The 13,994-nt window shown below is 43.3% G+C and overlaps 1 protein-coding gene across 1 annotated transcript in view; it reads right to left on the bottom strand.

The window, feature by feature from the left end:
• Nucleotides 1-13,994, bottom strand: part of GALNT17 (polypeptide N-acetylgalactosaminyltransferase 17) — a gene marked incomplete at both ends in the record, with an annotated part of 169,641 nt that overhangs the window by 83,857 nt on the left and 71,790 nt on the right. The window contains 2 exons of the mRNA XM_015823963.1: nucleotides 6,925-6,980; nucleotides 13,697-13,704. Of these exons, the coding sequence (XP_015679449.1) occupies nucleotides 6,925-6,980; nucleotides 13,697-13,704 (64 nt within the window). The remainder of the gene's footprint in view (nucleotides 1-6,924; nucleotides 6,981-13,696; nucleotides 13,705-13,994) is intronic.

Below are 13,994 nucleotides of genomic sequence, written 5' to 3'. Positions count from 1 at the left end.
ACGACGGCACCCTGAGGAGACCCACTCTGTGGGAGCGTACCGGTCTATGGGAGGGAATCTGTGGCAGAAGGCGGTCTCGGAGGTAGCCAGGTCCTATGCCATGGAGCGCTTTAAAGGTGGTAACTAACACCTTAAAGCGCACCCGGAAGGCCACTGGCAACCAGTGCAGCTCGCGCAACAGTGGCGTTGAAATGTTGAAATGTTTATGCGAGATCAGAATCTCATTTAGATAAACCATTATACTCTTTTTCTCTATGGATCAAAGGCAGCATTTGCACTAATTTAGAAATGCAACAGTCCTCAATACATTCATGGTGTACCTTATAATTACAGCTGGGAATTTAAATCTGTTTGATGATTTCTGTTGGGTGCACAACATTCTAATCCATTGAAGCAATTGTCTGGGACTATTTATCAAAATCACAGCATGAGTTTCTTGCTAATGTATGAATTTTGCTACAGCTATTTTCAGGGGGCAAAATCAAATAGGTTGGGTGAGACAAAAAAAAGAAAGTTCCTAGAATAAAGGCCCATTTCCCCAAGAATTTTACTTCATGTAATATTGAATGACCCCCCCCCCCATTGATTTATTTCAATACACAGAGGAGCAATGGGTGAAGAGAAGAGACCAGATTGGATCATGGTACTTTCAGCAGTTTTAAAGCAATATTAAAACTCTGCTCTGTACTTGAAATGAAATTCTCCATTTTATTCCCCAACCGTGAAGTAAAAAGTCATTCTGTTCTTGTGTTCCCTCAAGCTATCTTATGCGAAGCAAAACCAACTCTTCTTCAGACTAGAGCACAGCAAGAAAGATGTTTCATCAATAGCTAACTTCTAATTCAGCATCTTTTATTTTAATTTATATATTGATTGAGGAAATCAGACATCAAAGAACACAGTGGCTGGGCACCATCAAAGCTGACACCAGCCAGAACATAGAAGAACTCAAAGAAGTAGTGCAAGATTGGAAGATATGGGGAGACCTGGCCCATAGAATTGCCAAGAGTCAGACATGTCTGAATGGATACCATCATCATCACCATCATCATCATCATCACCATCATCATCATCTATTAATTAAATTTATATGCTGTCCATTTCTCACAGTCATGTGACTCTATGGACTTTATGGATGATGTTGCACCTTATCACTTCCTGGCATTAGAACCATTATCCAAAATATCCAGCTACTTCTCATTAGTAGCTTGGAGTTAAGGGCTACCAGTTCTAGGCTACAAAATTGGATAAGCATTAGATGGCAGCAAAGTTTTTTTCTGTACTTTTTTTTGCTGCCACCACATGAAATTTTGTTCCCCAAATCTCATAAGCCGAGACATTTTGCCTCTGGCTCTGGATCCCCCATATGATGTCATTTCTTGAGTGGGACATCTCCTTAGTAAAGTCTTAGGAGGAATTATAATAATATTATTAAATAATAATCATTTAATTTCCTAGTCCTTCCATAAAGATCAAGACAAAGGCTTGTTCTTCTCCAAGGACTTATTCAGCTGAGGTTCAGGACTACCATAAGAAAGATGGGCAAAAATTGAAGGCTCAAGGCTGTAACTCAACCTCCCACTCTAGTGAAGGACCAGAGGACAAATGTCACCAGAGGGGTGGGAATATGTTGCAGATGTTTCCGAAAGTCAAAACATGCCACTGTTACAATCACTCCATATAAGTAAAATAGAACCAAATGAACAAACAAATTGTACAGCCAGCTTTGAATTTTGGCAGTATAAACACAGGATGCTGGAGAGTTACCAATGGGGTGATATGGAATCACATTGATCCTGTATTTACCCCTGCACTAATGTCATATGATTATTTTAGCACAAATGAATTTTGGAATTCTTGGTGCTCTCTGATCTTACATAAACATAGAATTGTGGGGCTGGAAGTGACCTAAGAGGTCTTCTAGTCCAACCCCCTGCCCTTAGCCAGAGATAGAGGTGGGATCTCCCCAAAGCAGAACAGAGTGGATTTATATCCTCACATGATCTGGAAATTATATATTCCTCTAGAAAAAAGGGAATTTTTGCAACATGCCACTGAAAGACCAAATTGCATTTCTTCCCTCAGGACCCTGGCATTTGTTTACACAAGAAAAGGTAGGGTGACAACCTGTTCTCTAAAGCACCCAAAGCATCTTGGTTGATTGTTTGCATACATTTCATTACCTAATGACGTACAGGTAGTCCTCCACTTACAACAGTTCATTTAGTGACCATTCAAAGTTACAATGTCACTGAAAAAACTGACTAATGACCGTTTTTCACACTTACAACTACTGCAGCATCCCCATGGTCATATGATCAAAATTCAGATTGATGGCAACTGACTCAAATCTATGATGGCTGCAATGTCCCAGGGTCAGGTGACCACCTTTTGTAACCTTCTGACAAGCAAAGTCAATGAGGAAGTCAGATTCACTTTACAACTGTGTTACTAAACATAGTGATTCACTTAACAACTGTGGCAAGAAAGGTCGTAAAATGGGGCAAAACTAACTGAACAAATGTCTTGCTTAGCAACATAAATTTTGGGCCCAATTGTGGTCGAGGACTACCTATAACATCATCAGGCATCTGATGTTGTGTAATGAAACATCTTCAAGCAAACAACCAAGTTCAAAGAACACCAAGACTTCCACAGTTCTCTTCTTTTGGAACAAATTAAATTCTCCAGTAGCCCAGGAGGAATTCATAATAAATTATTCCCCCCACCAAGGCTTTGATTTCTCACATTTTCTTGCCTCCTGTCCTGATAAATCAGTGCCTTGCCTTGTCAAATTAGTGGTAATGTACTAGAAGCGTCTTAACATTACAGAATGTTTTTTTTTTAATATAAACATTTTGATTTCTTTATGTTCCTGTGTCTGGAATGCATTGCTTTAACGTCTGTTGCATTCGCTTTTCTTTCAATATGGAGCAAGGTTCATTAAGTTCACTGCGGTAACCTTACTACATCTGTTATGAAGAAGCTTAGCACAACTTTGAACAAGCAAAAGGCACAAGATCTTTAAGTCTAAAAGAATTTTTTTAAGCCTGTTCTTCACATAGACTAGGATTCAGTAGCAAAATCAGCTTTGTGCTATGACAATGTTTCGTCATGAGAAGCTAACAAGCAATCAAATTATCCTGCTGATAACTTAGCAGAATTGCATCCTTTTTGCTTTCATAATTTCTCCCATAGATTCAAACTCATTTTCCTTCCTGCATCAAATTGTTTGAGCTTGCTGGTCCTGAGGAAGAGGATAGGGCCCTAATGCTGTGAGTTTGGCCATTTGTGTTTTAGATTCATGACCTTCCTGGTTGGTTAAAGCCTTCCAGGAGGCGGCATGATTGGATCCAAGTGATTGGGCCCAGTTTATGTTCCCTCGAGAGAAAAAGTTTATTTCACCCACTCCTTTGTCAAGCCCTTTGAGGTAGGCTAGATCAGAAACAGACTCCATAAAGACTATTGGAGTCTACTTTAATAATAATAATAATAATAATAATAATAATAATAATAATAATAATAATAATAATAATAATAATAATAATAATAATAATAATAATAATAATAATAATAATGATGATAAAGTTGGGACCTCGGAGGTCATCTAGTCCAACCTCCTGCTCAGGCAGGAAACCCTATACCATTTCGGACAAATGGCTGTCCAGTTTCTTCTTAAAAGCTTCCAGTGTTGGCGCATTCACCACTTCTGGAGGCAGGTTGTTCCACTGGTTAATTGTTCTAACTGTCAGGAAGTTTCTCCTTAGTTCTAGGTTGCTTCTCTCTTTGGTTAGTTTCCATCCGTTGTTTCTTATCCTGCCTCAGGTGCTTTGGAGAATAGCCTGACTCCCTCTTCTTTGTGGCAGCCCCTGAGATATTGGGACACTGCTATCATGTCCCCCCTCGTCCTTCTCTTCGTTAAACTAGACATACCCAATTCCAGCAACCATTCCTTATATGTTTTAGCCTCCAGTCCCCTAATCATCTTTGTTGCTCTTCTCTGGAGAAACCTGAAAGCCTGACAGTGTTTCTCTTTCCTCCTTCATATACCCAGGAGAATCAAGGTGGGGCAATTTTGAGTTTCTTTCTCATCTCCTCATCTCTTTCAGGACTAACCTGGTGTTTATGCAACTGCCCTTGCATTCCTTCTTCAATTTATCTCTGTATACCTTTGCATTCCTCTCATCCAGAAGCCATTGCTGGATCTGACAGAATTGGACAACTTCTATGAAAGATTGTTTAGTTGTGTTTCAAACCTGGTAATAGCGCTGAGATGGCACTGATCATGCTCGTTAATTTTAGTAAGACCAGGATGGAGATAGTACATCCATCCTAACTCTCTTAGTCACTTTCAGGGCTGTTGATAATGGTAACTTTCTGAACTAATCAAGAGATTGGGAGTGGGAGGCACAGTGTTACGGGTTTCAGTTCCATTATTCAGTTCTAATTCTAGCCAGTGTTGGTAGAGTTGAAGAAGTCTAGAGCTATAGACTGGCTTTTCAGAGTGCATCAGGACTCTACTCATTCTCCACTCCTATTTAATACCTACATGAAGCCACGGGATGAAGTATTGGCAGTATGTTGATGATGCTCAATTGTACACTTCTGTCTTGGGTTATCCATATGATGCCAGATAAGCTTCTTTCCCAGTATCTGAAGCAGTGTTTCTTGTAATACATGCTGGCTGGGGAATTTTGAGAGGAAGTCCCTCCATCTTAAGGTTGGTGAGACTGACAACCACTGATCTGAAGGCTTTGAGGCTAGAATGAGTTCTTGAAGGTTTTGAGGCCCCCAAATCTATTTTTGTGTTTAATTCTGAATGAGGTAGCAATCAGATAGATTGATAGATGAGAGAGAGAGAGAGAGAGAGAGAGAGAGAGAGAGAGAGAGAGAGATGATGGATGTAGATCTCAAAAGTAACCCCCATATGCAATTTCTTATATAAATTACAATAAACATTTGACTTGGCTGCTACTTTATACTAAACATTTCCTTATTCATTTGATGCATGAACTTTAAACATAGCATGCAGTACAATAATGTATGGTCTGAAAAAAAATTAATTAGTAAAGCCTACTGTGATTGGTCTATCTGGTCTGACTATTGATACCCCTGTGGATATGTATGTACCCCATACCCGAGTGGTATCATTTTGTGTGTGCATGTTTTCCAATTGCCTTCAGTATTACACTTTGGGCAAGGGACAATAGTGTAGGATTTTAACTAACAAATTAGCCATCATTTACTGAAATGGTTAACTCTATGCAATCAAATTAGTTCATATTGCTCCTACGTGCTTTTATGCTCATGTGTTATTATGCTGCATAAATGGCTATCCGGGTACCTAAATCATATTAGAAGTCTGGAATAAATTAATTAATCTTAACAGCAATTCTGGGAATTGTGACTCAATCTCCTAGATGAACATGGCTCAAAATGTATTAAACTTCTGACTCATTCTTAAATTCCATCTGGATCCAATTCCGATCATCCATAGACAGAGATGTAAAGTTGCAAGTCAAAGGTTCCCTTAGTGCTAACTGGCTCTAAAACTAATTTTTTCCCCAGGTATAAAACTTGCATGGTCTTCCTAAAAAGATTCACTGAAGTGGGAGAGGAACAAGAATGTCAGCAAATGAACTAATTCCTGCTTTAAATTAATGTATTCCCTAAGAGATTAAGTGGAGCCTTTAACAATTTGTTTCAGATGGCCTTTCTGTAAATTAAATTTATATTTATATTTGTTTCAGGGAGTTTTTGTGTTTGGGGGAAGGTTTATTTGTGTCGAATTTTTGCATTTAATTGTTTTCAGCTGTTTTCTTTGTTGCAATGTGTTATTTTATTGTATGCCGCACAGAGTCACATTGGCGAGATGGATGGCTATGTAAATCTGATTAAATAAATAAATAATCTAGCAGAGTTTTAAAAATTTGCTTTTATTGGTAATTGTCTCGAGTCATTGAGAGTTCGGCAGCATATAAATGTAACAACAACAAACAACAACAAACCAGCTGGGTGATTTTGGGCCAATCACTCTCTCTCAGCCCAATTTACCTCACAGGATTGTTCTTATGGGGACAATATCATGTTTCCCAAAAAATAAGACCCGGTCTTTTTTCCCCCCTCCAAAAGAGGCACCAGGTCTTATTTCGGGGGGATGTCTTTTCCATGGTCTTGCCTCATGATGGCGGCACTGACAGCCCCGCCCAGCCAGCCCACTTCTTCTACGGCTGCTTGCCACCTCTCGCATGCATCACTTCTAGCCTCCATTTTGCCATCAGGGGCCTTCAGGAAATACCTCTGAAACTGAGAATGGAGCTCCGGATTAACGCACATGACATCCCCCAGCCTCCAGGGGGTACCACACGGATCAATCTGGAGCTTGGTTCTCGGCTTCAGAGCCCTTTCCTGAAGGCCTCTGACAGTGAAATGGAGGCTGGAAGGTACCACTCACATCAATCCGGAGCTCCATTCTGAGCCTGCTTAATGCCCCTAGTTGGGGGGCTGCAAGGCAAAAGAGATTATAAAAAAAGTAGAACTGCAGTATAGCAGTCAAAATGCCAAGGTGCAATCAATCAGACCGGTCTGTCTGAAAAAACTTTCTGTATATACTCCCTTGACTCAGCTGACAAAGAGGGGAGGAGAGCCGGTGGCCTGGTGGTTAATACAACTGCCTAGCATGTAGACTGCCCTGGTTCAAATCCCATAAAGGGTGTGGCTAGCTGATGAGGACAAATGAGTCCGAAATAGCTATACTAGTCTCCCACTTAAATCTTTAACTCTTGTCAGCAAAAAGAAATCTGAATTTGTAATGTATCGCAGTTGCAACTTGAGCCTGCTTAAAGCCCCTAGTTGGGGGACTGCAAGGCAAAAGAGATTATAAAAAAGTAGAACTGCAGTATAGCAGTCAAAATGCCAAGGTGCAATCAATCAGACCGGTCTGTCTGAAAAACTTTCTGTATATTATATATATATATAATCTTATCTGTTGGGTGAGGCACCCGGTCTACCAAATATAAATCAGTCTGTTCTGTGTTTGCTCCAATCTAGGAACATGTTTTGCAGGCAGACCTCACATACTGTGAACACTATAAATTCAAAATTTTGTGGCTGACAAAGAGTTAGTGCAGTGGTTCTCAACCTTCCTAATGCCACGACCCTTTAATACAGTTCCTCATGTTGTGGTGACCCCCAACCACAAAATTATTTTCGTTGCTACTTCATAACTGTAATTTTGCTACTGTTATGAATCGTAATGTAAATATCTGATATGCAGGGTGTATTTTCATTGTTACGAATTGAACATAATTAAAGCATAGTGATTAATCACAAAAACAATATAGCAATGCTCGCTGGAGAAGCTTACTCTTCCTTGCTCAAAAATGTTGGGAGGGAGGGNGGAAGGAAGGAAGGAAGGAAGGAAGGAAGGAAGGAAGGAAGGAGAAATTAAAGGGGAAGGGAAGGAGATGGATGGAAGGAAGGAAGGAAGGAGTGATCTTTGGAGAGTCATGTTTTCCCAGATGGTGATGAACTGCAACTCCCAGCATTCTCCACTCTTCCACAGTGCTTTTTAGGGCTGCTGGGGATGGTAGTCCAGTAAGGTCTGGAGACACACACAGATGCCCTAGCAGGGAAAATTGGCCTGGTAATTGCTGTGGCTTTACTTGGAGGCATTCTGCAGCTCCTGAAAATCACTTTAACCAATTTTCCCTGGTTCAGCAAAGGCAAGTAATAAAACAAGCAACAGGTACCGGTAATAAAATAGTCCAAATTGTCCTTTCCAGTGCAGATGAAAAGAACCAGGGAAAGAGAAATCGTGTCTGCCTCTTTGACCAACGGGAGGAGAAGTGGTAGGAAAAGCACGGCATTTTGGCCTGGGCACACAGCCTTGCCCGCAGGCACTGCCAAGGATGCACAAGCAGCTCCACACAATTGCCTGGGGAGGGGGGAGGCTCTGGCGGAGAGCCAAGCGGCAGCACCTCCGGGGCCTTGGAAGCCTCACCTCGGATCAGTGCACCTCAGAGCCACCGGCCACCCTCTCTTGCTCGCCAACCTGGGGCCCCCCATCCTCATCCTGGCACCTCTTGTCCTCTCCCAGCTGCCCCCCCGGGACCTGCCCACCCCTTCAGCATCCTGAGCGCCATCGCAGCAGCGGGGTTGCGGGAGCCCCTTTCCACATCGCGCAGCCCTTCACCGCCACGATCCTTCCCCGACTCGTCGCACGCGAGAGGGGTGCGGCTGGAGTGCCAGCTCCTGCTCGGAAGATGCCGCTTCTCCCCTCCCAGCCCAGCCAGATGGCCTCCGACACACATGCAGGCATCGCTGCCACCTCACCCTCTTTCCCGTCACCTGGCCGCTTCTGAGGTTCGGAACCCGGTGAGCCGGGAAGGAGCCGCTCCTGCCTGCCAGCCCCAGGGCTGCGCTGGGCACCAGAGGGCCGAGGTGGCCTCCGATGGTGAGGGAGGCGGGCCGAGCGGCACGGGGAGGCTCCGGCGTGGTGCAGAGGGTGGCTGGGGGCAGAGCACGGCCGGGCAACCAGGAGGCATGGGGACCAGCTCGGTGTTGCAGTTCAGCTCAGCCAGCACTGGCGGCAGCGGCAGAGCAGCTCAGCGGCAGCACCAGCAGCGGCCCAGACTAGGCTCGACTCGGCCCAGCCGCCTACGCAGCTGAGCCGGCCCGGGGCCGCGTCGGGGGTGCGCGCGATGGTGCTGCGGCAGCAGGAGCAGGCGCTGTCGGAGAAGGGCGCCCTGGAGGCGGAGGAGCCAGAGGAGGAGGAGCAGGGCAGCAGCAGCGGCCGGATAGAGGAGCGGTATCTCAGTTCCTAAGACCATCGGAAATATGTGTTTTCCGATGGTCTTAGGCGACCCCTGTGAAAGCGTCGTTCGACCCCCCAAAAGGGTCGTGACCCACAGGTTGAGAACTGCTGAGTTAGTGGGAGACTAGTATAGCTATTTCAGGCTCATTTGCCCTCATTAGCTAGTCACGCCCTTCAGGGATTTGAACCTGGGCAGTTTGCATGTTAGGCAGCTGTATGTTAGGAAGCTGTAGACCGGGTGCCTCACCCAAAAGATAAGATATATATCCTCCCTGGTTTTTGCTGACAGGAATAAGGGGGAACCTGTGGCTCAAAAGGGTAATACAGCTGTCTAACATGCAAGCTGCCCAGGTTTGAATCACTGAAGGGTGTGACTAGCTGATGAGGACAAATGAGCCTGAAATAGCTATACTAGTCTCCCACTAACTCTTTGTCAGCCACAAAGGTGATCTTGCTGTTGTCTATTTATGAAACCATTTCCTGAATCCTTATCAGTCTGCAAACTGACCTGTATAGCACCTGTATCTCAAAATAGGATCTGTTTCATATCTGAAGCAAAGGGGTTATAATGCACCACCCTTCTGAATCGCTGTCAGCTGCAATCTGAGCCAAAAATATTCCAACTGCAATGGTCCAAATAAACCTACTCTGGAGCAAGAGAGAAATTAAGCCCCTGCTAGCAATAAGCAGCAGAGCTGTCTGACATTCCTACAACTGCTTTTAGCATGCAAATATGAATCTCCCTAAACAACAGAATCCACAGCCAACCTCCACACGTTTCCCTGCACGAAAACCCAGGGGATCTGATTTTGAACTGACAAAAAGATGCTTTTTTAATATGGTCAGGGAAAAAGAAAAAAAAAATAAGCACAGTGACTCATGTATTATACATCACAAACAGGTTGGGCTTCTCTATATTCATTACACTATTCCCAGTCTTTCTCACTTGCACTGAAGTTTGATCGAGCCTCAGCTGGGGCCATACAACCTTCATTTATAAACTGATATGGGAGGGGATGCGAGGAAGCTAAGTTATAATTATGCAGTATTGTTCCTAAGAGAGTGGATTCCTTCTATTTTCTACATGGGAAAGAGGCGGCAGAGAAGCTAAGTATTATCAGCTTATGACAATAATGGAGCCCAGAATTACGGTTGTAAGTCATTGTGGTGGTAAATCAAGGCACCACATGACTGGACAGAATTTTTCTGCATATTTTGCAGTGGTTGTGATGACCAGGACTTAGGGGACAGCAGTATCAATTGTGAATACGTACAGATGGCCCCTCTCTCTGTGGTCACTTGCAAAGTCCTGGATGCAGGGTCATGAAAGGACAGCAAGAAAACACCCAATGTCCTAACCCACCCGAGAACATACGATATCTTTAGGGAAATACCCCAAAGGGAACATGTTTAGCTACTTCTGCTTTCTCCTTTCTTATCTACAGTGTGCCAGACTTACTGGGTGAAATCTTTATCATGTGTATCAGCTTTGCTGGATGGGTTGCTTATGTAATCAGAAAGAATACATACAAGGATTTATTGTCATTCGGGGCTTCTCTCATTTATTCAGCTGAATAAAAACATAAAGCTTGAAGGCAACTTCTGGTTTCCTGTATTTTTTTTATCAAGCAAAACCTCAGAACCTGCATATCAGTTGTTAAGTGAACCCTGTGGTTGTTAAGCAAATTCATTTTACCCAATGGGCATTTTTTGCCAAAAACCCAAAAATAAATATCAGAAACCATCAACAAATGTTGACAATCATGGTCATGTGATCACGGGACACTGCAAACAGTCATAAAAATAAGTCAGTTGCTAAGTGTCCAAAATACAATTTTGTGATTGGAAAGGGATGCAGCTATCATAACTCTGAAATCGTGTCTTAAGTAATTGTTAGTCTTAAGTCTATATATTGTAGCGCTACTACCATCATGCCATATCTATTTCCATCTTATTATACAGTGTGAGCTCTCAAAAAATTTCATGAGGAAATTTAAGCTTATTGCACCTCGCAAAATGGAGAAAACAGAGTTGGAAGGGACCCTGGAGATCTTCTAGTCCAACCCGCTGTTCAAGTAGGAAACCCTGAATCATTTCAGACAACTGGTTGTCCAATGTCTTCTTAAAAACCTCCAGTGTTGGAGCACCCACAACTCCTAGAAGCAAGCCATTCACTGTAAGGAAATTTCTCCTTAGTTCTGGGTTGGTTCTCTCCTTGATTAGTTTCCATCCATTGCTTCTTGTCCTGCCTTCTGGGGCTTTGGAGAATAGGTTGACCTCCTCTTCTTTGTGGTAGACCCTCAAATATTAGAACACTGCTATCATGTTACCTCTACTCTTTTTTTTCATTATAAGGAACGGTTGCTGGAATTGGGTATGTCTAGTTTAACGAAGAGAAGGACGAGGGGGGACATGATAGCAATGTTCCAATATCTCAGGGGCTGCCACAAAGAAGAGGGAGTCAAGCTATTCTCCAAGGCGCCTGAAGGCAGGACAGGAAGCAACGGGTGGAAACTAACCAAAGAGAGAAGCAACCTAGAAGTAAGGAGAAACTTCCTGACAGTTAGAACAATTAACCAGTGGAACAACCTGCCTCCAGAAGTGGTGAACGCACCAACACTGGAAGTTTTTAAGAAGAAACTGGACAGCCATTTGTCCGAAATGGTATAGGGTTTTCTGCCTGAGCAGGGGGTTGGACTAGATGACCTCCAAGGTCCCTTCCAACTTTATCATTATTATTATTATTAAACTGCAACCACTTTAGCCTCCAGCCCCCTAATCATCTTTGTTGCTCTTCTTTGTACTCTTTCTAGAGTCTCAACGTCTTTTTTGCATCGTGGCAATCAAAACTGGATGCAGTATTCCAAATGTGTTCTTACCAAGGCATTATAAAGTGGTGTTAACATTTCACATGATCTTGATTCTCTGTTAATGCAGTCTAGGACTGTGTTGGCTTTTATGGCAGCTGCAACAAACTGCTGGCTCATATTTAAGTGATTGTCCGTTAGGACTTTCTTTAATACTAAAGGAAACACTCTATAGATTATAAAAATGGGCTTTCCCAATCGTTAGATGGAATAGGGTTCAGCTACAGGTTTTATTACTTGTATTACTTATTACTTAAAGTAAGCCGCAGTTTCAACTGTAGTTATTATAAGCCATCTTAAGGACAAACATGTCTAAATCTCTGTAATGTAGATTATATCTCATTTGGATGGGACCAGTATGTAAAGACCAGCAGGAAATGAAATGTTAAACACAACTTTAAGACATGTATTATGTATATTGTAGCGCTACTACCATCATGCCATATCTATTTCCATCTTATTATACAGTGTGAGCTCTCAAAAGATTTCATGAGGAAATTTAAGCTTATTGCACCTCGCAAAATGGAGAAAAAAATGATAATGTTGCCTTATTTTCCGATAAAAATGCCACAAGTTATTTATCCAACCCCAGTATTATGCATGCATAGTCTTGGCAGAGAAGTAAATCTTTCAAAAAGGGGAACTGGAAAAAGAGGAGAGCATGCATGGATGGAACAAAAGTAGATTAATTGAATCCTGAGAATGGGGAGCCTCATTTCAAGCCTTATTTACTATGCTAGCATAATAAATTGGGAGGTAATGTTAGCTCATCTGTCAGCATTTGTTTGCTGAAAAAGCTAAGGCCTCGCAGTTCTAAAGGGGATTGGCTGGCAAACATTTCAAAATCTGGGACGATTTTGGTCCCTTCTCTGCAAGACACGCAATAAAATTCTGCCCAAAATTTGGTGACAAAACTACCCATTTTTAACAGTGCAATTACCAATAGCAACACACACACACACACACACATACACACAGATTTATACTGGAAGAAAAAGAGAAGGGGAGAAGGAAAGGGGAGAAAGCAAGGGAAAGGGGAGAGGGAAAAGGAGAGGGAAAATGAAGAGGATGAGAAAGAGGGAGAGGGGAGAGGGAAAAGTGAGAGAGAGGGGGGAAGGGAAAGGGAGAGGGAAAGGGAAGGGAAGCTATAGAAATCTTTTTTAAAAAAGCTCTCCACTGCATTTGAATTATAGATTATGAGGCTTAGGCACCCGAATCAAAAATGGGGAAGAATGTGATTGCTTAGAGCAAGAAGGAAGGAAGGAAGGAAGGAAGGAAGGAAGGAAGGAAGGAAGGAAGGAAGGAAGGAAGGAAGGAAGGAAGGAAGGAAAGGAAGAAAGGGAAGAAAAGGAAGGAAGGAAGGTTTTCTAAAGGTTAGAAGGATGGTGGCCCTTCAAATTGCCAACAGGAGGGCATTCCACAAGGGTAGACACAACCACAGAAAAAACACACTTCCAAGGTCCCACTAGATGGCAAGATTTTTGGGAGGGGACCTGGTCTATGCCCAATCTATCTGATCTAGTGGATTGGGTGGATATTTTTAGGGAAAAGCAGTCCCACAAATAAACAGGTCCCATGTCACGTAGGGCTTTAAAGGTGATAGCCAGCGCCTTGAATTGCACCTGGAAGAAAACTAAGGAGCACTGGAGATTGCACAACCAAGGTATAACATGGACAAACCTACTGGCGCACAATACTGCCCATGCTGTTGCATTTTGGACCAGTTGTAACTTCTGAGTGGTCTTCAAGGGTAGCCTCATGTAAAGCGCATTGCAATAATGCAACAATCCAGCAATCCATGATCTCCTGGTTTTCAGTCTGGTGCCTTAACCACTACAGCAGTGATGGCGAACCTTTTAGAGACCCAGTGCCCAAATTGCAACCCAAAACACACTTATTTATCACCGAGTGCTGGGTGGGCATGGCCGCAGTGGTCATGGCAGACTGGGTGGGTGGGGCCAGGGCAGTGGGGGCCAGTCCCTCACCATTTCCGGGGAACGGCATGCGTGCCTACAGAGAGGGCTCTGAGTGCCGCCTCTGGCACGTGTGCCATAGGTTCACCACCACTGCACTACAGTAAGCTGGCTTTTTGAAGGCTATAGGATAATGTTTCTCATGCTGCGGCGGTTGGGTGGGTTGGGAATGGGGGGCACCGTGATGCGGTGGTTCTCTTCCTTCCTCACCGACCGTACGCAGTCTGTATTGGCAGGGGGACAGAGGTCGACCCCAAGACCCCTAACTTGTGGGGTTCCACAAGGGTCGGTCCTCTCTCCACTTCTGTTCAATATTTATGTGAAGCCGCTGGGGGAGAT

Source organism: Protobothrops mucrosquamatus, unplaced genomic scaffold, assembly GCF_001527695.2.
Source record: "Protobothrops mucrosquamatus isolate PMUCROS unplaced genomic scaffold, P.Mucros_1.0 scaffold2059, whole genome shotgun sequence".
NCBI classification, from domain to species: Eukaryota; Metazoa; Chordata; class Lepidosauria; order Squamata; family Viperidae; genus Protobothrops; species Protobothrops mucrosquamatus.
The sequence above is the reverse complement of the archived record's forward strand: the minus strand, read 5'-3'. Positions and strand labels throughout refer to the sequence as shown.